General features: G+C 41.7%; 5 protein-coding genes across 5 annotated transcripts; 2 read left to right on the top strand and 3 right to left on the bottom strand.

Annotated features, from left to right (window-relative positions):
- Window positions 1-208: 208 nt before the first annotated feature.
- Window positions 209-2227, bottom strand: SARC_03016 (hypothetical protein). Its single transcript, XM_014303201.1, has one exon. It carries the CDS (start codon window positions 2135-2137, stop codon window positions 746-748), a length of 1392 nt encoding a protein of 463 aa, XP_014158676.1. The 5' UTR covers window positions 2138-2227; the 3' UTR covers window positions 209-745.
- An 849-nt stretch (window positions 2228-3076) lies between these two features.
- SARC_03015 (hypothetical protein) lies at window positions 3077-8552 on the top strand (the record flags this gene model as incomplete). Its single annotated transcript, XM_014303200.1, has 7 exons — window positions 3077-3157; window positions 4403-4534; window positions 5186-5263; window positions 5780-5848; window positions 6863-6985; window positions 7601-7672; window positions 8445-8552. The coding sequence occupies 7 exons, from the start codon at window positions 3077-3079 to the stop codon at window positions 8550-8552; spliced, it is 663 nt and encodes a 220-aa protein (XP_014158675.1).
- A 1495-nt stretch (window positions 8553-10047) lies between these two features.
- Window positions 10048-11911, top strand: SARC_03014 (hypothetical protein). Its single transcript, XM_014303199.1, has one exon. It carries the CDS (start codon window positions 10094-10096, stop codon window positions 11849-11851), a length of 1758 nt encoding a protein of 585 aa, XP_014158674.1. The 5' UTR covers window positions 10048-10093; the 3' UTR covers window positions 11852-11911.
- A 1576-nt stretch (window positions 11912-13487) lies between these two features.
- On the bottom strand, window positions 13488-13808 carry SARC_03013 (hypothetical protein; the record flags this gene model as incomplete). The annotated part of the gene is made up of 1 exon (XM_014303198.1): window positions 13488-13808. One exon carries the CDS (start codon window positions 13806-13808, stop codon window positions 13488-13490), a length of 321 nt encoding a protein of 106 aa, XP_014158673.1.
- Window positions 13809-15104: 1296 nt separating this feature from the next.
- SARC_03012 (aspartyl-tRNA synthetase, cytoplasmic) lies at window positions 15105-23640 on the bottom strand (the record flags this gene model as incomplete). The annotated part of the gene is made up of 11 exons (XM_014303197.1): window positions 15105-15594; window positions 16294-16477; window positions 17230-17392; window positions 17587-17750; window positions 18651-18735; window positions 18991-19174; window positions 20482-20698; window positions 21272-21446; window positions 22199-22277; window positions 22861-23011; window positions 23515-23640. 11 exons carry the CDS (start codon window positions 23638-23640, stop codon window positions 15503-15505), a joined length of 1620 nt encoding a protein of 539 aa, XP_014158672.1. The 3' UTR covers window positions 15105-15502.
- Window positions 23641-23997: the final 357 nt, after the last annotated feature.

The raw sequence follows: 23997 nt of genomic DNA, 5'->3' as shown, positions 1-23997 counted from the left end.
TAGCACAGTAGATGAAGTATTATATTACTGTGTAGTAAAAATTAATATTCGTAGGACAAGTATAGTTAGATGTGTACAACGCCCTGTCACTGCAACTGTATAGTACCAACAAGGAAGTATGGTAAGATGGAACAACATAGTTCATAGGAGCCACTGTCAATTGCAAGTTAAAGGGGTGGTAAAACAGAACAGTAATAGTATATAAAACACGCGTTTAATGCAGCAACATAGTAGTCCTCGGCTGGGCACGGTGGGTGGCAGGCTTTACATAGTAATACAATTGGGATCATGAAATACAAATACCCAAGTCATACCACCCAGCTAGGTAGTATACACCCAAGTGCTGATAGTGATAGCCTGTGTATAATAAGTACTCTGTGGTGTCAACTGCCTGTACACACATAGCATATTCCTCAGACCACACTCCCCTCGGCTCACTTTAAATGTTGATAGAGGTGATCCAGGCCTTGTCATGTGATCGTACTCAGAATAATGAGTAAGGTGGTTTGTGCTCCGATCGAGCGGTATGAAGCTACTGGGTGGGTTCCCTTCTATTGTCGTGCTGTCTCCCCACTGAACGGCACAGATCTTTGTATACAGATCAGACATTGCATTGAAATACGATACTAGTTATACCTTGATCTTCAACACACACCCGTACATAGTATCTTATAATAGACCGTATCTCTATATCATCCCACCACCCACTACCACAGGTCTCTATATCATCCAACAACTATCAACATCAACCGAAGTACGACACCTTACCAGCCAGCAACAAGTCTGAGAAAACCGGTCCTTGTGTGCGACTGAGGTCGAGTGGTATGAACACACTGGGCAACTCCTCCAATACTGCGAAGTCCCCCCACTGCCTGTTCTTGGCCTCCATTGTATTGGACTCTCTCTCCCAAGGCCGCCCGTGCAGCAGGTATATCTTACGCAAACACGGACACGCACGCACGGTGGCTACAAGCTCGTGATGGGTGAAAAACCGGTTCACACGCAGTATCTCCAGGGCAGGGGATGCAATGACTGTGCGTACGGTGTCTCTGTAGTGTAAGGTGGTCAGCCTGTGTAGCCGATTCGGCAGCTCGGTGTCAAAGAAGGAGGGCTCGGGTGGGAAGAATGACAGGTTATCTAACACGAGAGTGTGTAGTCCAGCGGGTATAGAGGTCGGTATAGAGGTCTGTAGCGATAGCGTCTTCAGATTAGGCGTGCCCATAAGACCTTCACTAACACCCCGTTGTCTAAGGGTGAGGGAGACTAATTGCTCGCTGGCAAGTGGTTGGGTTATGAAGTTGACTGATAGATGTTGGAGCTTGGGTAGGTCCTCGAGGTCTATGGGTGGATCGTAGTCGCCGTCATCGTGGAGTGTTAATGATTTCAAGTTCTTGGTTGCTAGGTTACCCCAGTTATCTACAAAGTCCACTGAAAGCGATGTAAGTACCGAACAGTTGAGTATCGCATCCTTCACGTGCACCTCGGATACTTCTAGTGTACGTAGGGAATCACTATACAATGGCTCCTCTAAGCGTGCATAAGCAAGGATTAACTTTTGTATGTTGGGACACCCTTGCAGTAATTGGGCCGTGCTGGGGGTGTCGGCTGCGTATAGCTCACGTAGGGACTCGGATTGTATCGTCGAGGGTATGAAACTCTCAGTATGGAACACATCAATCACATGGAGGAAGGTATATGCATCCATGCTCACAGGCACAGAGATCTTTCGTATCGGTAACACTTCCACCAAGGATTCCAGGAAATGTTTTATTTCCTTGCCTTTCCACCGGTCAGCGTCTATATACCTCAAATTCACCCGCGACAGCTTGGGTGCAAGTCTCAACAGCGCTTCCAACCCCTCTCCACTGTCTAATCCCGAAGGTAGATAAAACTCTTCCAAATATGGGTATCTTGACAACCGTGACATCACATAGTCCGATCTCGTACGGTCGCACAGTACCTCAGACGCCGTCAGCGCTAACGGCAGGCGAGTGTACAAGAAGGGGTCATTTGCGACGATATTAAAGTATTTGCACACTAGCTTGCACGCACGCAGAGTGTCTCGATCAAGCTCACTGAAGATCCTTACAAGTAATTCGGTGGGTATGCTCACCCCAGCTATCTCGAATGTTGTCATTGTATGGAGTTCAAGTATATGTATTGGATATGGATATGACAGGTCTGGTATACAGTACACACAGACCTAATCATCACAGCTATGGTGAAGTACGCAGTATAAATAAATATATACGTCAACTTATAAATTCATTACGTATATATACATAATAATGTGTATATTTTTTTAAGTACGTTTACCGTTCACCTTCATCATGGTATATCCGTAAAACGTGTGAATTTATAGGTAGGCATCTACTAGCAAGGATAAATACGTATTCCACTAACCATTAAGCTTGTAGTCCGATTAACTATTTTGCGCGAAAAAAAATGATAGCCAATTACAATAACTTTGTTCAGAACCATGTACAGACTGGTTTCCTGTTCTGGAAACATAAATAAATACAGTACAGTGTGTACATCGATAGCATACCTTTGTGACTTGTCCACAATCCGTTTCTGGAACTACAGGTGGACATACACCGCGTAGACAATCTCAACGTTCATATGATTGGCCCACGTTATTTTTGAATGTATTTATGTACCGGAAACACGTGAATCAAGTTGACACTAAATATGTAAATACATATAGTACAAATTATCAATATACATTTTATACTTTTTAAAAAACCGTACTCAAAACTACGGGTCACATACACCTATTTGAGACAGGTAGAATGAATGTTAAACGTATAGTACACTTACCTCAGCAGCTATTAATAGAACTTTAGATACCATTGGGCTTTTATTGGACTATTATTTGTGTATTGATCTGTAGCCAATTGACACGTCCATCGATTAGCATAATCTACTCACTGAACACCCCCACGGACCACTGTCGAAAGAGGACAACTGGCCAACTATCGATGTGGACAAGTGACAAGTGAAAAGTGGACATATAACTAGTATCACACATATATAGTACACACAAGCAACGGTTGCAGTAGAAAGCTTAGATACGATGAAGGGTGCTATAGTGACCGGTGGTAGCTCAGGAATTGGCGCTGCTGTGTGTGTAGAGTTGGCTAAGCGCAACTTCCGGGTAGGCGGATTGTTCACGAGTGCAATTCATGATGTGCGGTCTGCACGCTTCAGTTGTAGTGCATGCGTAGATTCATTACTTTAGTGTATTACACTACGGAGCGACCCTGTTTCTCAACACCAGTTCATGTGCGTGTGCTCATATTGGACTCACAAGTTCACTTGGACATGTCTTGTACGCAGACATACAAAACATACACATACCTATGTAAGCACTTATATCGACAAACAGTGGAATGAGTTTTGAATCTATGTAACACCATGCACTACAGACACACACACAAACACACACACGAAAACAATTCATTTACCTTAACTAATTTATATCGTATGTGCGTACAGTTCTTTTGAAGTGCGCATTTACTTGACCTATTTCTCACCTCTCACTACACGCACGCAGCTACATATGTACTCTAACATAGTGGCACAATACGTTTTGTGCATATTCTACAACGATAATGCGACTCTACAGACGCGTACATACATACACATACATCATTTCAGCACCATTAGATACACACACATGCACACATGTACACACACATATATATATATATATATATATATATATACAACATATCTACACACACACATGCATACACACACACGCCCGCGCGGAAACAATTCAACTTTTCTAACGAAATCAGGAGTATACATCACATGTACTTCGGCTCATACGCACCCGCACTCGAGCCTACTCTATGGTTGACACCTGCAAGCATATCTATTAACAAATTGGGCCCTTGATTTGTAAATTGAGTCCTAGATTAGATTAGTCTATTCCTTGTGCGAGATTATATTTCTAACTTTAAGAGATGAAGCAAGAGAGCAGGGAAAACCTATAGTCGTGGTACGTATATGCATACATATATACACCACGAGCACATATAGCATATGTGTACTTTACGAGCTGTATGTAAGCCTTAGAAACGGATATGTTTACGTTTCATAAGTTTTTGCTGCGGATGTAATCTCTGTTCGTATTCACATACTTGTTTTGGGTCGAAATGAGAGATGCATGAGAGGTCTGGATAGCATACATATACACAAACGCACGTGCGTGTATAAACGTATTGCGCGCGTCTAACGCAGGTCTTTGATACGGCTGGTGTGTCTGTGTGTATGTGTGTCTGTATGGTATGTATGTATGTCTGTATGGTATGTATGTATGTCTGTATTGTATGTATGTATGTCTGTATTGTATGTATTAATGTAAATATGTATGTATCCCTCCATCACAATTCAGGTCTTTATTTTGGGTCGAAATGAGAGTGCCATGAGAGATCTAGTAACCAAATGCGAGACGTCTGGCGGCAAAGCTGGGTATGGCGTCGGCGATGTGGGCGATGAGACAGACACAACCAGACTGTACACTGAGGTAGCTTTGATATCGATTCTTTAGTTGTGTGTGTGTTTATTGCATACTGCCCTACACTTCATATGATTTCTGACGCGAACCTAGGCACGCGTTCACTACTGAGAGTCCTGTTCGAAATGTCAAACATTTGTAAGCGCATCCGTTGCGCACATTGACACTAATATACATATGTAGGCATAATCAGACGTGTGTCAGGAAGATCGATTCAGAATGTATACAAGTTTCAATCAAAGAACACTATTCACTATTCGCGGAGAATTTTACGCTGATACGCGAGCGTTTCTTTTATGTATATCACCTGGAATCACTACATATATATATATGTGTGTGTGTGTGTGTGTGTGTGTGTGTGTGTGTGTGTGTGTATATATATATACATATATATGTGTATCTGTGTCTGTGTCTGTGTCTGTGTCTGTATATATATATATATGTATGTATATATAAATAAATATATATATATATGTATTTCTATATCCACACATTCGCAAGGGTCACCGTATACTCAGTGTATTTTCTCACATATTTTCAACACATGAATCTAAGTCGCCATTAAGTGTATCAGGTGCTATCACCAGTCCGACTCAATCTTTTCAATTACGCACTTAACTTCAAAACATTTTAAACTATCTTTTAACTCTTTTATTGAAGGCCAAGACTTTTCTGGAAGCTACGCCTGATGTTCTTGTGCTAAGTGCGGGCATTGGGCGTTTCGGAAATATTGGAGAGGTAAGTTTGTTATCGAATATCAAATTTGACGTATTCTATAGTGTGGTTTGAGTATATGTTGTCTTCATAACAGAGTCTTGGTTCCATGTAAGATCGGAAGGGTCTTACATGTAGGAGAGTCTGTAAGATTGATACGAGTATTGTTGCTTTCAGATTAGCAGTTGTGTTGTTGCCATTAAAAGTTTAGGGTCAAATTTGATAAAAGGTTGTTTCAGGATCGGGTCTATGCCCTGAAGGTGCGATTTGACTATCCCAGCACCCTGCAGAAATATTTATTTGAATATTGGATCCCACTTACATTCACTACCAAAACCCGGTACGCACGCCGAACTAAATTGTATTGGTACTAGGCAGGCTTTTTGGTTCACATCTGTGGCAATCACTTCACATTACTTCACTAATCTGTGGCATTCTCTTCACTTATCTGTGGCGATTACTTCACTTTTCTGTGGCATTCACATCACCAATTTGTGGCATTCCCTTCGCTATTACTTGTACTTGTCATGCCATCTATAGGTACCCATGAAGGACTTTGACGACACCTACAGAGCGAATGTGCGCGGAGTGTTCCTGTGGTTGAACAAGGTGGGTGCGGTAACATTGACTGATAGTCTAGTTCTATAAATAGACCAGCTGAGGACTCCTATGAATAGTCTGGGTTGTTCGTAACTGTAAATGTACTTGTTGTATATAGCTGTAAACGTATCGGTTGTTTATAGTTATAAACGTACTTGTTGTATACAGCTGTGCATGTATTGTTGTTTACAGTCGTAAACGTATTGGTCGATTATAGCTTAACTGCACTTGTTGTATATAGATGTAAACGTATTAGTTGATTATCGCTGTAAATGTACTTGTCGTACATAGCTGTAAACGTACTTGTTTAATGTAACTGTGAATATACTGGTTGATTACGGCTGGATATCGGTTGGCTATTTATCGGTGCGGTTGAGCCGAGGTTGAGCTGAAATGGACCACTTTAGTCTGACGGAAGATGCGAAAGATATACATGTGCATCAAAAAGAATCAGCAGGAGTGGAATTGGGTTTGGCACGCCCTAGTATACTAAGATTCGTTGGTGACATAATATATAGATAACGGATTCGATTGCAATAACATAGATTTGGCTTTTGAATACAAATTCTAGTTAGAATATTGAGATACTATCGAGGAAGGGTTTTCTGGTTACTCAAGGTTGAATGTAGCATGCAAGGTGATTATCCTACTTATTTCCATTGTTTCGCGCGATATAGATACTTAAGTAAACACTCGTGGCAGGCACAGTTATGATACATCAAGATTACTTTTGCCATACACAGTGTATTTCGAAAACCTGCGTATGCAAATAGATTACATCCCCACCAATCCCCATGGCTAATCTAGATGGTTCCTGATATGCGGGAGAGGAATTCCGGGCGCATAATTACGATATCCAGTAGAACTGCGTATATAAATAGATCATATCCCTACCAATCCCCATGGCTAATCTAGGTGGTTCCTAATATGCGGGAGAGGAATTCCGGGCCCATATTTGCGGTATCCAGTAAAACTGCGTATATATATAAATTAAATTCCCACCAATCCCCATGGCTAATCTAGGTTGTTCCTGATATGCGGGAGAGGAATTCCGGGCGTATAGTTGCTGTGTCCAGTATAGTCGGAATGCCGGGCATGGCCAAGCCCACTGCATCGGTGTACTCGTCTACAAAGGCTGCGGTTCAAGTGAGTACTGATATCTGGGTGACTATTCAAATACAAACATGCATATACTTCCTTGTATGTTGGAGATATTGTATATAAATGTACGTATGCGATTCTATAGGTGGTACTGATGGCTAGGTGCGCATACAAATGCAGACATGCATAAGATCCCTCGTGTGTTGGGTATTTGATGTATAGTTGTAGGTATACAGATCTACAGCGTATTGAGTATGTAGCATTTAGGTCTCATTGGTGCCCGTTGTTGAATGACTATTAGTGAAGCCATATCCGTTGTCGCTTGAGTAGGTGATTTTTTTTTAAATCAGATATCATTATCACAAACTAAAAGTAGTATGTCAAGTATGATCTCTGGTGTATTACACATGCAATGGGCACCAATCGGGTTCATATCATACCTTTAGGAATGTGTAAATACACATACGTATACACCCATAGATCATCCGATTGACCTCATCGATTCATTTGCCAGACGAATCGTGTGCTTCGTAGCTCAAATATTCCGTACCTTCTAACCGTATAGCCACATTCGATTGTTGGGCCCGATACTTCCTCCGTGGAGATATCTGCATTATCTTACTATTCTATACACCACTCACTTTTACTGATACATAACAGGCTATATTCTCCAGCCTAAGAATGGAACTGAAGGGCACTCAGATCAAGGCTGGAACTATCAGCCCCGGCATGGTGTGTCTATTTATTCACCTACAACGGTATATGGAGCGCAAAACAACTCGAGTAATTTCTTTCTGCCTATGTTTCTAAGCACTTCTACGTTCGGCAGGGAAGAATATCAAATTCAAAATATGTATATAAATTGATTCGATATTCCTTTCCCTACGAAAAAGTACACAAATGCAACATGAATGCAGTTATTATTTTATATATATACATATATACATAAATAAATATATACATATATATATATGTGTGTGTGTGTGTGTGTGTGTATGTGTGTGTGTGTGTGTAGTTTCCTATTTATTATATATTAAAACATATATGTATGTGTATATATATTTATATGTATGTGTTTGTGTGTGTATCTTTATCTATATCTATATATATATATATCTATATATATATACATATATATATATATATATATATATATATGTATATATATACATATATATATATATATATGTATGTATATGTATATATCGTGTATATGCAATACAGTGCAGAAGCATATCCCATGTGTTTCACAGACTCATAGTATCGGGCGATTGATAAATTGGACGCAACATGCCTACACTTTTATTTTGTTCGCTGACATCGTGTTTCGATGACAGCAGCGCGCTGATAAATTGTGGGCAAGCATGAATTGACTGATATAAATTATCTGTTATTGCTAATATTTGATCATAAATTTCATTTTCGTTTATTCATATTCTAATTACTTCTGATATGATCGATTTACTCACGGCACATCGATGAATTTCCATCAATAAATTTGCAGGCGAAGATGCTAACGCCTGAGGATGTTGCTGAGGGAGTAATGTCGTTCGTTGAACAAAGCGAAACCATGAACACGGATAACGTCGTATTGTTACCTCAAAACATGTGAGCCAGGAAGTATGCCTTACGGTTTTGTGTAGGGAATTGTAAATATATTTCATATATTTCTCTGGTATCATCACAACAAGTCAGAGAGGATAGACACTAATACCCTCAACATTTTCTACCACATAGTGTGTTCAAAACGTATGCGGGCACGTGTGCGGATACGGATGATATGGGATTTAATCACATAGTACTAAACCGAATCAAAGTATATGCGAGTCAAATTTCATACTGTGATGAGACACTTTTAAGTTTAAGTCCATACTATGTGTGAAGTGAATGCGCTTAAAAACATATGTTATTGCATGAGTGAGGCCTCGGAAGGGCATCATACGCGAGCCATTCGACAGAGCAGTACCTGCGATTGTACAAACTAAATGGCAAGTAGTTCTATGTAGGGGAAGAACTATAGCACATTGAGAATAGAATTATGGCAATATCCCTGATAATGGCTCGCATATCGCGGTATGTTCACATTAGTGCCGATATTATGAGTCAAGAATCGAGCCCGCTATGCACGCATACAAAAGGTACAAACATTAATGGCAGTTAGTAGATATTTTGAACGGGCCACACTTTTTTCTTTTTATGAGAAAACTGTATGACGGGCATTCATTTTACACCGAACTAGTATAGACGCTTTCGAACTAGGTACTGTTTGTCATACCAAACTAGTTACTTCTCTGGAATTGAAACAGTCACTTTCATCATGAGAGGTGTATTAACTAGTGGCGTTTTACTTCACGAGGTGATATTCCAACGTCTGCGTGCATACATGCTGGACACGACTATACATATTTACAAATGTGGTTACTACTTTATGGATTTTTAATCATTTCTACATCATCATGCTTTAAAAAATTGGAAGATTGCATGGGTTTTTCCTACCCCTGTGTAAAGTGATGGTGAATTGTCAGAATTGAAGTCATCGACAGACCATATTTGCTATTCAGTTTTTACACACGCGCAAAAAGAAAGCGATAGATAAGTACTTTATGTGCCGGGCTCCCGTTTTACACCCGCAACTAAAATGGCTTAAAAATACTTTACATACCTAGTGACCGATTTTAGTGTGACAGTTCCATGGCAATGAGTAAAACTTCTGATCAAGCGCGATAAGCTTGTCGATATTTTCATCCTTGAGTTCACGATTGTATTTTTAGAACCAATAAATATAGTATTGCCTACCTTTATAGCACCAATCATATTTTGTGACCGGTTTATTTAATTTTTTTGACACTTCATAGCTCATGGTGACGGTAAAATTTTAGTAAATAAATTAAACTTTTATAAGATCAACACAGTGACACGGAGCTGTCACCATATGATTTGTAAACATTCCTAACGAATTCGTACAGCGGACATATTGAAAGCTGAAGCGAAGGCTAATATCCATGATACGGAAGATAGGATAGGATCACGGTCAGTCATCGTTTCTGATTTTGCATCCATATAAATATTGACCTATGTTAGATTCTAATCCTCACTACATCGTCAACCTCAAAAACTTTCAGAAGACAGGAGAGAATCAGTCTATCATACAATATGGTAGTCACACCAATGGCCAAGGGGTTATTCGCCCTAAAGGCAAATGCGTTCAATGGAAATAAGGATTGCCAGCATTCGATGATAACGGGTTATGAAAACACAAGTACGCTAAATCATGGCGAACAAACATACACGGCACAGCACGAATTTACACCAAATGCTTCTTCAGATTCCCTATTTTCATCAAAGATAGACGCAGATCAATCTACGCTCCGGGAATCACAGCAAACCACTTCGCGTTTTGCATCTACCTTACGATTTGTATCTGCGCTATTTGGTGCCGCAGAAATCGATGATGAAACAGAGCAAGCACAAAAGAATGATATTCAAAATGATATCACGTCATCGACGGTGTCGATGTACAAGTCAGTAACTATTCGTCCCATAGAGGGGCGTGTAAATGACGATGGACTCTGCAGTGATGACGTATTCTTGGGAATGGTGCCCAGTGTCGATACAGAATTGCATCGAGTGCTCTACCGCTTCTCTGCCGGTGGCGCGGACAACAACAAGACAAAAGGCGTAAACATAAATACAATCAGCAGTGGCTCGTGTAGTGATATGCTCGATAGGCTGTCTCTTCAGAAACAACCCATAAATGATGACAAACAATACAGAGCCCCTATGCGCCAGTGTGTGAAATCGAGGCAACAAGGTACGAGTGGGTCAAAGCCCAGTCGGTCAACATTAGAACACAATAGCAGGTACGCAGATCACGAACAAGATGTTAAAGAAACTAGAAGATTCTTCATGGATGTAAAATACACGCCAATCCGCAAGGTAGAACAGAATCTACCCTCGATCGACGATATAGAATTGAATCGGGCGGTAGAGGATGAACATATCAGCAAAATTAGACACCTGATACAGGAACGCAAGATATCTATCGAAGCAAATGGGAAATCCCAGCCACTTTTATGTCTGGCTGTGCAGAAAGATAGCCTAGCAGTCGTTGAGGAACTTATAATACAAGGCGCAGATCCCAATTGTGTATGGCAAGAGAAGACGTGCATATACATGGCATACACTGCAGGACGTATAGATATGATGCGAGCACTGTTGAGGGCTGGCGCCATTCCTGAAATGGCAAAGAGCAAAATGAGGTTGTCGTTGGCACAATCTACATTGCTGTATAAAGCAGTAGAGGAAGGCAATGTGCAGGCCGCTAGCGTCATCCTACCATTCATTCCGTCGGTAAATGTTGGTAAAAGCGGCCGAAGCATCGTGCACGCAGCAGCAAACATCGGTTCGTGTGAAATGATGAAGGCCTTACATGAGGGGGCGGCGAGCAAAGGTGAGAAACTGGACTACAATACAAGGTACTGTGATGAGACTGTGCTTATCCAGGCTGCGCGTGGAGGCCATTTGGAATTACTCAGCTTCCTGTTGGAAGGCGATAAAGTGGCTGTTAACGATAAAGACGAGTCAGGACGCACTGCTTTACATCATGCTGCAGCGAAACCAGATAGTCTAGAGAGTGTGCAATTACTACTGGATGCCGGAGCAGATACCAAAATTCTTGATAACAATGGGCGAACTGCACAGAGAATGGCAGCAATTCATAAACATGAAGCTGTGATCGATCTGTTCGAACGTATGGAAACGACCTTCCCAGAAGTTTCACTTATGATGCTTGCTAGGCACGCATTGAAAAGGTTTACAAGCACAATGAAAAGAGACACTGTATGCGCAAACCTGCCATCTGAGGTGGCAAAATTAGTTCTTAATCCATTGCACGAGCAACTCTCCGCGTAGCTGTATTGCAATCAGAAAAGTCAAAGTCAATATACAAGACAATAAAATCGAAGACAATACGACATCAGCTATGAAATAAAAATTGTTCATTTCTATTCTTGCACACGTTTGGAGTGACGGATCAAATTTTGATCGTTTTCCGCCCACGCTGCCCTGTATGTACTGATTCACTGACTCAAACTCTATCGGCATCTAGACTATGCGATCGCAATAAAGATGGCTATGTAGCAAATCGAACTTATCCAGTCTTCTTGAGTAGTATGATATAAATTTCTACGCTTTGGTGTGTATTTGGCAAACTGGGATTTTCTCATTGTTCACATGCACCATATACACTATAAATAGGGTAATACAGATGGAGAGTAAGGTATAAGGGGAATGTGCTTATCCAAAACATAATAGACAATGCTTATTTTGAGATATTTACACATATACAGCTGCGAGTGTCGGAAAAACGTTGCGACCGCCTTTGACAACAACTGCATGTCGTTTTTGAATATGCGGAATCTCCTTTAAATCATAGACATGAGATCGTTGTTTGATATCTATGAATTTATTGCTTTTACATTTCTAAATTAGTTTTTAAATATGGATGTTAAAACTGAGGTCTATTACTGGTCTGGGCCGATTGTTATCTCGCACCTGGTCTCCAGTTGGTCGTGGAATTCCTGAGTTCTCTCAGACGATACCCCATCAACGCACATCTCTCCATTATCTAAGGCAGTGGTGGTAATATGATTGGCATATGCCTCATGACACGCCTTCTTTTCCTTTTTGTTACAAATAAAAAGAGTAACTCCCTCGTCATCCGATTCATCCTCCGCAAACAAGTCCAATACCCGACACAAATGTTGGCCGATTTGCGAGCCTAGAGCCTTGCCATAACCCACTCACTCACTGACACAACTATCCATGCCAGCATCGTACATGTGCTGCACTGCATCACAGAAAGCTACATTGGCGCTTTCTTTCAGTGGGGCATGTGACATGGTTTCACTAAATGCCTGGTCAAGATCGTGGCAAGAATCGTCAACCTGACTTCGTGCACGTGTCCATGTGTCCTCTCCGAGTTGTGCAGCATCCGCCTCGCAATAGTTTGCTGCAGACAGGGAGGCTGAAGGGGATGGTACTGATGATGGCGATGGAGAACTCTGAAGTGTGTTTACGGATTCAGTCAATTATCCAGCCGCATCGTCTGACTTGCAGCAGAAATTATGTGCATTTAGGCAAATTACCACAGTTGTGAGAATAGTCGCAACAAATCGGTGGTCCGATCTACCCTCATACTTCTTCTCACAGAATATCTCATGAGAATTTGCTATGACGGCTGGTGCAGAAGTTTGCGCCTCTACCGCTACCGAATCTACTAAATACTTAGCGGAACTGTCAGCTCTACAGCAGAAGCTAGACGTGCACTTGGGTAAATCGCTGCATTTATGGGAATAGTCGCAGCACAATTTGGAAGTCTGGAATGTGTCCCATATAAAAGCTGATCTACCAACGAATTTCTGCTCACACGAAATCTCGTGTGCGTTGGATAGGGCGGCCGCAACATAGTGGACTTTCGCGCTGTTCTCAGATTGTTCAACTGTGAGATCACCGACAGCGTCGACATGAAAAGCCGCGGCACCCCACATCATTGTTCGTTCTCGTAGTGCCACCACTCATCGTTGTTACAAGTACAGTCTGTTTGGTACGGTACTACATTGTCCACATACAAACACTTTCCGTTTGCAAATTTGAGCGCCGTGGGGTTTCCGGAGGTGGGCCACTGAATAACTACCGCGGCTGGCTGCTCTGATGTCCACCAGCCCAACACACTATCGGCAGACTGTTGCATGGCTACACCATACGCGTTCACGATGTTCATGGCACCACCGGTTTGTCGTATGCTCATAGCAGTGGCACCTGAAACAAAGATTGCATAACCAATCAAGGTTTTGGCCGGGATTTGCATTTTGATTGGGAAGGTTGAATATCAGTTCTACTATGTATGAGTGTTTTATGCTGACATGTAAATTCAAAATGATACTCTTTATATATTTAATTTTGATAGACCTTGGAATCTAGATCCCATCCGGATCCTATTCGGATCCCAGCAGAATACATACATATGAGCTTTCCAGTTAAAGTCTGCAAAATACTATGAGAACTCAGAACACTGAGAACAGAACGGAGAACTCGGAAGTCAGAGCAGAGGACTCATATGTGTGACTTGTGAGCAGTGAGACTCGTGGGAACACTCATAAAGTTTCTGTATTTAAAAGTGTGTAGTAGTCAGAACAGAACCATAGCCTTCTAAATGAAACATCAGAGCTGTGCACTTACTCACTCAAGAAGTCATAATAAAGCGACTATAAAGTGACAAGTGATCACTGATTACAGACACAGTGTTGACCACTGTCGAGTGTTCAGACTTCAGAAGTTCAGAGGTCTTCAGTATTTGTTCAGAGTTCAGTCTTCAGTCTCACTCTTTACTCGTCACTCTTCTCTTCAGTACTTCACCTATGATATCTAAGGAATAAAATTATGGCTTACATCTACTCCTGAATCACAATAAAACGTCACACAGTAAACTAATATTGATTGGTTCTAATATTAGACATGATTCTTTAAATTTCTGGGGGTGTAGGAGACTCGAAACTTGAAACTAAGAATGCTGGAATGGGTGGCGCTGGGGGTTTAAAAAACAACAACAAATATGTAATATATATATTAGATATTTTTTGGACCGAGCTGCTTGGCGTCACAAGTCCGGCACAAGGTTCCGGGTCTGCTGGGACTGTCGTCTGTCAGACTGTTAGACTAATGTGTGCAACACATTTTTCTCTAAATAAGAGGCTTATGAAAAAAACATATGAATAATATATGTATCTATGTATCGACTGGACAGTGGATAGACATACACACCTTTTATGTCGAAGACTCTCTCTAGCAACAGTGTGCTGTATTTGGTCTGTGGAGTGAGTGAGTGACTCACTCGCCTAGCTAGCCACTGATCTTATATATGCAGCGGTCTACTACTAGAGAGAGGACTCTAGCAGTAGCTTCTTATCTGAGCGTGTCCACATTGACCTGTCAGCAACCCAACCCATGCACGACGCGCTTCTCTTTTCGCCAGGTCCCAGGACTATGTGTGTCGTCCATTTTACATTTGAACAAAACAATATATTTGCACTATGATATGTATGTACGCAGCCAGCGTTTTTCTTCTTCAATTTTAAGCCCGACAGTTAAAAAAATGACAAGCGAATGTGGCGCAGAATACTCATTTAATTCGTTTACAACCTTTTCACAATTGCGAGTTCCAGGTGACCTTGCTCCGTACCATATCAGTGATGAAACCCTGTATGCTTCAGTGTCTTCATTCACTCCATATGCTCAATCAAATGACCTGTGCTAACCTGGTCATCAAACTAACTCCCAGCAGCTTGAGCTCCAGAGCGAATACTGTAGACACACGCTGAAGAGTTGCCAGAGCCATATCATGGCTGTGAGCGATACGCAACCTCTTTTTCAGTTACCTTCCTCATTCCACAGCTGTGTCATCTTCCCTCCCAGATCCAATTCGGTTGCCCACTAACAGCTTGTCATACTCACAACCACAGAATGCGGCGCACTACACTATGACTGCAACAAAAGCCATTGCATTTAAGGACTCAAACGTTTCGGATCACGTGGGAAGAGAGAAGTGCGGCGGATGTTACCCAACGCCAAGTACAGCATCAGCACACGTTCCATACCTGTGACCGGGTGGAATGTTATTGTGAATTAGTACTTTGTAAGTGTGAGCATAGGCGAGGATGTAAGTATGTATGTATGTATGATTGTGTATGCGGATGTATGTGTGAGTGTGAGTGCGCATGTGTACACAAGGCACAGTCTCAAAATTCTTAAAAAGGACATCTGGCATCTGGACATGGATGTTGTATTCCAGAATACTGTACCGTTGTGCTTATAGACTAGACACACCAGCTGAATAACCACGTGATATGAGACACATACCAATTGAGATACACACACACGAATCAGCTACGAGGATAGGGGCACTTTCTAATGGAAGGTATTTAAGATAGCGCTTCTCGAACAATTAGTACCGACTCCAAATTTATGGCGTGGTGGTCTCCCGTACGAAAGAATCAATGAAGATACTGAAATAACCAGCTCAATGCCGTATGTGGTAGAGCATTTAATCAGGAAACAGGATTGCAGATATACATAGATATACAAGTATATATATTTATATATATATATACATATACACGGACACACATACATACAGTTGTACATACATACATACACACAAACACATACCTACATACAGGCGTACACACACACACACATATATATATATATATATATATACAGTAATACACGCATGAAGCTAGTGACGGATACTCAACCACCCACACACGGCGCCACGTGGCTCTGGGTAGACATACCGATACCACCTCCACCGTGTGGGGGAGCACCATACTTGAACGAGTCAATGTAGGGCTGGATGGTGGACAGCTCAATGCCGTGTTCAGAGGCACGTTCAGTGAGGAATGCGGGGTCGTGAATACGCTGGGCTCCGGAAAGGATCTCCTCGCCACGCATGAACATGTCGTACGAGTTACTCCATTTCTGAGGGGTAGAGATAAGGATTCCGGGGGTAGGGATAAGGGTTCAGGTGGTAGGGTGTTGGATTAGTTGAATATTCTGTCTCGGGGCCGTACTTTGTAGGCCTGCGTCCGAATCGGAAGCGAGGGCGGTTGTGTACAATGGATAAGTGTGTACAAAGACAAGGTCAAAACATGTGATACGAGGCACTCCACAAAGACTGATGGGTAGAGATAAGGATTAAGGGGGTTGGTTGTGTACAATGGATAAGTGTGTACAAAGACAAGGTCAAAACATGTGATACAAGGCACTCCAAAAGACTGATGGGTAGAGATAAGGACTAAGGGGGTTGGGTGAGGAATGGGTGGGATATCCAGTTGAAGCTGTGGCCTACACTTTAGGTCAGGGGGATGATACAGAGAGAAATAGATATGGGAACAGTAGTAGCTGACCAAAAATGCACCGCCGTAACACATCCACAGAGACAGCATGTATGCACACAGTAATAGGGACAGTACACGGCACGGCAATCGTCCGTGAGGATACCTAGACGTAATAGCCCGAGGCGAATATGGTAGCACACTCACTTATCGTGCTACATGCACACGAGTATATATGGGCATACATACACAACTTAGAACACACAGGAACTGTGGAGATAATATACTTCTACACACCTTCGCAAACATACCAATGCGCATGTATCATGGATGTGAACGATAACACAGATACAGATGCAAATATTTGTACGCTACCACACACACATATATATATACCTTATCCTGAGCATCAGGCATGGTGTAGAACGGTCGCACAGCCAACGGGAACTTGTCGAGCATGTAGAAGTCAGTGTCATACTTCTCCTTGATTAACCGTCCCAGGAACTTCTCGTTTTCAGTTGTGAGATCTTCCTCCTCACCCATTTCTACACCGTTTTCTCTTTAGGAAGTGAATAGGGGTGTCGTTTTAGTATTGTTGGCTATCTAAGTACTATATTGTATGTATATATAAACACATACATATATATATATTCATATATATCAACCGTCTCAAAATACATGCATATATATATATATATATATAATATTAATATATATATATATATATATATATACATATGAAGGATCACTTACCTCAGAAGCTTCACACCCTCCACATAGTTGATACGCAGGGATGGCTCCATGAACTTGAAGTCCTCGAAGGGGTACTGCTGAGACACAATCTTCAGCTCGTGCTTGTACTGGTCACGCAGGCCCTTGAAGATATGGACGAAGAGTCCGTCTAGCATATCCAACACCTGTTTTGTTTTTGGTTGTAGGTAGGCCAGGTAGTTAGTATGTCACATGGAACTGATGATATCAACACACATTCGCGTATGTATGTCGAACAACCATGCTGGGTGTAAGTCTTTGAATGGATACGTCTGAGATAGGATTGATAAGTAGCATAAATATATAACTAATAGACAAGTAGTACAAACATATGAAGAGAATAGCTCGTGAGCGTACGGATGTGTACATGCTACTTGAAAGGGCTGTCTTCCAGCTCCACTCACGATTCATAGTGTAAAAATATTGACAATCCGACAATGTGCTATTCAAAGCTGACAATGTGAGTACAGAACTACATTCGCGTGTACGCGTTCAGCCGCAATACGACAATACAACAATACGACACATGAGTTGTTTGCAAGCTGACAATGTGAGTACAGAATTACATTCGCGTGTACACGTTCAGCCACAATACCACAATACAACAATACGACACATGCGCTGTTTGCAGCTGACAATGTGAGTACAGATTTACATTCGCGTGTACACGTTCAGCCACATTACCACAATACAACATTACGACACATGCGCTGTTTGCACCGAGTGCGCAGAGCCCCCGAGACCTGCACGATCTCCTAATATCGAATAAAGCAGAACTGTGCAATGCTACACATACCTAACACTGGACTTGAGAACACGCATCCCATTTACATATATACCTACATAGCTATGTGCATACTATACCTATATAGGCCTGTACATACTATACCTGCATAGGCATAAAAATGCTATACCTGCATAGGCTTTTACAAACTATACCTACATAGACATGTACACATACATATATGTTGGTGCATACGAGTGCCTTCTAAATTAAGCGTTTTGAATGTCAATGTTCAGGCATACCATTGCCAATACAACCATACCTCGTGGTAGTGCTCGTTGATCTCCATCTCCATATCCAGCCCAGTGAACTCGGTCAAATGTCTGTGGGTGTTGGAATCCTCCGCACTGGGTTCCAACCCCCCCCCCAAAAAAAACAAAAACAAATAAGAAACGGATATTGAGTTATAACTTGGACAAACGTCAGTCCGAATAAGTTGACACGAGAGTGGTACACACAGTAATACTATTGCGTACAACATGCATATTGAGATACATCCAAATCCAACGCAAGATGACAAGCCTTTGCAGCGTACAGGCTGGTACTCGTATGTAAACGCACACCTCATATCATATCATCCTATTAGATCATATCAAACTCACCGGAAAACGGGTCCAATCTCAAACACCCGCTCCATATCGGAACACAGCGCCATCTGCTTGAATAGCTGCGGCGACTGAGCCAGATAAGCGCTACGGTCAAAGTAGGATGCCTTGAATACGTTAGCGCCGCCCTCGGATGCTGCACCCAACAACTTGGGGGAGTGGATCTCCACAAAGTTCATACCTGTGTGTAGGTAGAGATAGAAGGTGAGGGGTTCTGGGTGTTTTTTGTACGGTATGTGTAGGTAGAGATAGGGGGTGAGAACAGGGATTCTGGGTGTGTTTTGTACGATACTGCGTGTGCACGTACATATATGAAGTTCATACCTGTGTACATGTAGGGATAGGAGGCGAGGCGAGGGGTTCTGGCTGTGATTTGTGCAACACGACATGTGCATGTATTGTATGATAGCCATGTGTATGTACATATAGTAAGTTCGTTGCTATGTGTAGAAATATTAGAGTATTAGATCCTGGGTATGTTTTGTGCAATAACCCATCTGCATGTCTACATAGGACGTTCTTATCTGTGTATAGAGATGGTAGAGTATTCTTTTCTGGGTACATATCGTACAATAACCATATGCATGTATATATATACGAAGTTCATATCCCTGTGTAGGCATAATCCAAACCCCTTAGACACATCCGCACACTTGCTTTTGCCCAGTCAAAGTCTACGTCTTAACACAGCAGGATGCCATACGCAAGTACAAGCATAAAAACAGTACCATACACAAGTACAAATAGAATATATGTACTAATAACACACAAGTACCATATAAAAGCACAAGCATGAGAGCAGTGTATAAGACTATGCCAAGAAGTACACAAGTGCACACCATACGCAAGCGTATAGAGAAAAACAGTAAACCATACTAAGTACAAATATAACATATGCACTAAAAACACACCTAAAACAAGTACACAAGTGCACACCATACGCAAGCGTATAGAGAGAAACAGTAAACCTTACACAAGGTACAAATAGAAAACATACGTTCCAACCTCTAACAGGTACCCTACAAATAGCATGCGTATTTAGGGTTTAGGGGAGAATATATGTACTAAAAACACACGATTACAAATAGAACATATGTACTAATAACACACAAGTACCATGCAAAAGCACAAGCATGCGAGCAGAGTATAAGACTATGCCGAGAAGTACACAAGTGCACACCCTACGCAAGCGTATCAAGCGTGTGGAGAGAAACAGCAAACCACACACAAGTACAAAAATAATATATGTACTAAAAACACACAATTACAAATAGAACATATGTACATATAACACACAAGTACCATGCAAAAGCACAAGCATGAGAGCAGAGTCTAAGACTATGCCGAGAAGTACACAAGTGCACACCCTACGCAAGCGTATAGAGAGAAACAGTAAACCTTACACAAGGTACAAATAGCAAACATACGTCCCAACCTCCAACAGGTACCCTACAAAAAGCACGCGTATCCGACAACTACACCACTCACCGGCCAGGTACTGTCTAAACAGCGCGCAAACGCCGCTTTGTAATCTGAAGATAGCCTGGTTGGCAGGGGTCCTGAGATCGATCACACGGTTGTTTAGGCGGTTATCTAGTCCCACAGCCGTGTACTTGGTGTCTTCCTTCTCGAGCTCGGCTTTGGAGGCACTCGCGTCGTCGATCTGGAACGGCAGCTGAGGCACGGAGTGTGATACCACAAACAGCTGTATAGCGATAGAGAAAGGGGAGAGGCGTTGTGAGACGACGAGAGATGGGGTGTACATAGAGGAATTGGGTTGCACTTTGAGATAGATTGCTCAGAATTAATTAGGGCCGAAAACTGGGCCGTGGAAGCGCGGTTGGGGTAGCCCCGATTCCCCGAAATTTGGAACTACAAAACAGCCATGGCGGCGCTCGCAAAGATAATTTGGAAGGGTAATTGGGTCACACACTGCGACACGACACACAAGTTGTGATGGAAATATGATAGGAGTGGGTTGAAAGAAAATGGGGGGGCAGATTTGTGCAGGATGTTCAGGATTGATGCAATCCACACCATGGCAGCGACAGAGTGGCCAGTTTAATACATGCGCACGTAGCACAAAACTTCTTGAGAGAGATAGAGGGAGGTAACTGGAATACACTGATTTATAACAAACGTACCAGAATATCATTAGCAGCACCACCCTTATTTCTAATCCGCTCGGAGAGTGCCTAAACCGCATCCCTAGCACACCTCTACTATAACTTATAACAAACTTACCAGTACTTACAAATACATCATACATAGCACAAACCTTGTTAATCTGTAGTTCTAATCCGCTCTGAGAGCAACTGGAGATGGGCGTAGGGGCCGAAGCCACGGTTGCTTCGACGCGGACCAAAGACTCGCGTGTGAGAATGCCACAGAATTTGACCATCAGCTTACTCACGGTGTCACTCACGGCGCACACAGCCTGGATGGTATCGTATCTGCACAGTGGACAATTAAACAGGAGAGGGAGAGTACGCAAAGTTCAGTTTAAGTGATCGTGGTGTGAGTGTGTGTATGTGCATCTGTATATGTATATGTAAGTATAAGTATATGCGTATAAATGTGTCTCTGCATACCGACAAACGGGGTTATTTTGAACAGCGAGTGCAAAGATGCCAGAGCGATTAAAAAGTGACACCAAACATACTCGAGTTGCGGGATACATCCTTTATATGGACAACACACTCTTGTCTGAGAACAATACATACTTTGATAACCATACACAACAAGCACGCACATTTCACTGGGGACAACACATGTATGTTATAAACCACACACAACAAATGTATGATATGAACCATACGCAACAAGCACACACCTTTGGCTGAGGCCAACACATGTACGTTATAAACCATACACAACAAATGTACGTTATAAACCATACACAACAAATGTATGATATAAACCATACACAACAAATGTATGATCTAAACCATACGCAACAAATGTATGATATAAATCATACACAACAAATGTATGATATAAATCATACACAACAAATGTATGATATAAATCATACACAACAAATGTATGATATAAATCATACACAACAAGCACACACCTTTGACTGGGTACAACAGATGCATACACAACAAGCACACACCTTTGACTGGGTACAACAGATGCATACACAACAAGCACACACCTTTAACTGGAGACAACAGATGTATGTTATAAAACAAGCACACACCTTTGTCTAAGGATAACGAAGGCCTGTTTTCCAGTGGATCGGACATTGTGGACTCGTGCGCGCAGGGTGATGGTGTCACCTGTTCGTTTATTGTGGAATAATGAGACAGTGAGTTAGTTTATTTGAACTGGTTTAACAGCAAGCTAGTTTATTGTAACTGTTATAACAGTAACTTAGTATATTTCAACTATTTTAACAGTAAGTTAGTATATTTTAACTGTTCCAACAGTGGGTTCGTTTATCTAATCAGGTTTAACCGTGGGCTAGTTGCGTTAAACTGTTTGAACTGAACTAGTTGTGTTTAACCGTTTTAAATGTTTAGTGGTGTAGTTGGTTGTGAATATTTTGAATCGTTCATAGTTCAGCATGGTACGATTGGGTTGGACCATAATGATGTGGATGAGACTATGTGTGTACATTGACGAAGAACGAGATATGTATCATATTAAACACATTCAAAAACACACTCACATATATATATATATATATAGATGTAGATATATATTCATAGCTGTATATAAACATATACGAAAACATACCGACATACATACATATATATACACACACAAACACACACACACTCATACATATATACACACATATATATATATATATAAGTATAAGTACAGGTATGTATATTTGTATACAAATTTATCATTTACCTGCGCTTGCCTCGTTCAGGCCACCGATCTTTGTGAACTTGACACGATCGCGCGTTGTGCTCTGATTCATGGCTTCGTATCCGTAGAGGTCCTTAGCGTAGTCGTTTGCGTGGTCCGCCGCAGACTCGGCCTCGTGCTTGGCGATGGTTTCCTGTAAAGAAAAGTCAACTATTATATAACTAGAACCGGAGCCAAGAGAATACATACATACGTACTTACAAGCATGCATACATGCAATACATACATACGTACATACATACCTTCGTGCATACGTACATACCCGCCACAAACAATAAAAAGACTGATAATATAAAACAAGAATCGAAGACATAAATTAACATATAAATTGGGCAACATGTCCTAAATAATTACCCTCATACCCACGGCATGCACTCAAAGCTGTATGCGCAAGTCGCAGTGAATCACATGCGGAACCTTGCAGCACTAGCCATGGGTATACACAAACCAATAGCCACGGACATACACAAACCAATAGCCACGAGTATACACAAACCAATAGCCACGAGTATACACAAACGCAGCATAACACGCATGGAAGGGCCGACAGAGCATCGACACAAACAAGTGATGATATATCATACACGGACGTCTGTTCACAGACGACGACGTGTCTACAGAGGTCATCTCACCTACCCGCTTCTTGGCTTCCTTTTCTGCCTCGCGTGCGGCCTTTCGCAAGTCCTTCTTACTGGGTCCCTGATAAGATAAGATATAAAAATGATGCTCAAACAAAACACATGCGTTGGAAGATGTAGACATATTATTGATAGGGTGGAGGGCGTGACGAGAACCAAGGTTGGAAACTCACGCGGTGGATCAATGTATGCGATATGTTCTGGAGCGCTCCAATACACTTGATAGCACTGTCTCTAGATGGCTATACATTGCATATGGAATACACTCCACAATTGTAGCTATACACTTAATAAAGCTGTCTCCAGATGCCTATATATTGCGTATGGAATACACTCCACACTTGTAGCTCACTAATACACTTAACAACACTGTCCCTAGATGCCTATACATTAAATGTGGAATACACTCCACAATTGTAGCTCACTAATACACTCAACAACACTGTCCCTAGATGCCTATACATTGAATGTGGAATATACT

Source organism: Sphaeroforma arctica (genome assembly GCF_001186125.1).
Source record: "Sphaeroforma arctica JP610 unplaced genomic scaffold supercont1.145, whole genome shotgun sequence".
Taxonomy (NCBI): Eukaryota; class Ichthyosporea; order Ichthyophonida; genus Sphaeroforma; species Sphaeroforma arctica.
The sequence above is the reverse complement of the archived record's forward strand: the minus strand, read 5'-3'. Positions and strand labels throughout refer to the sequence as shown.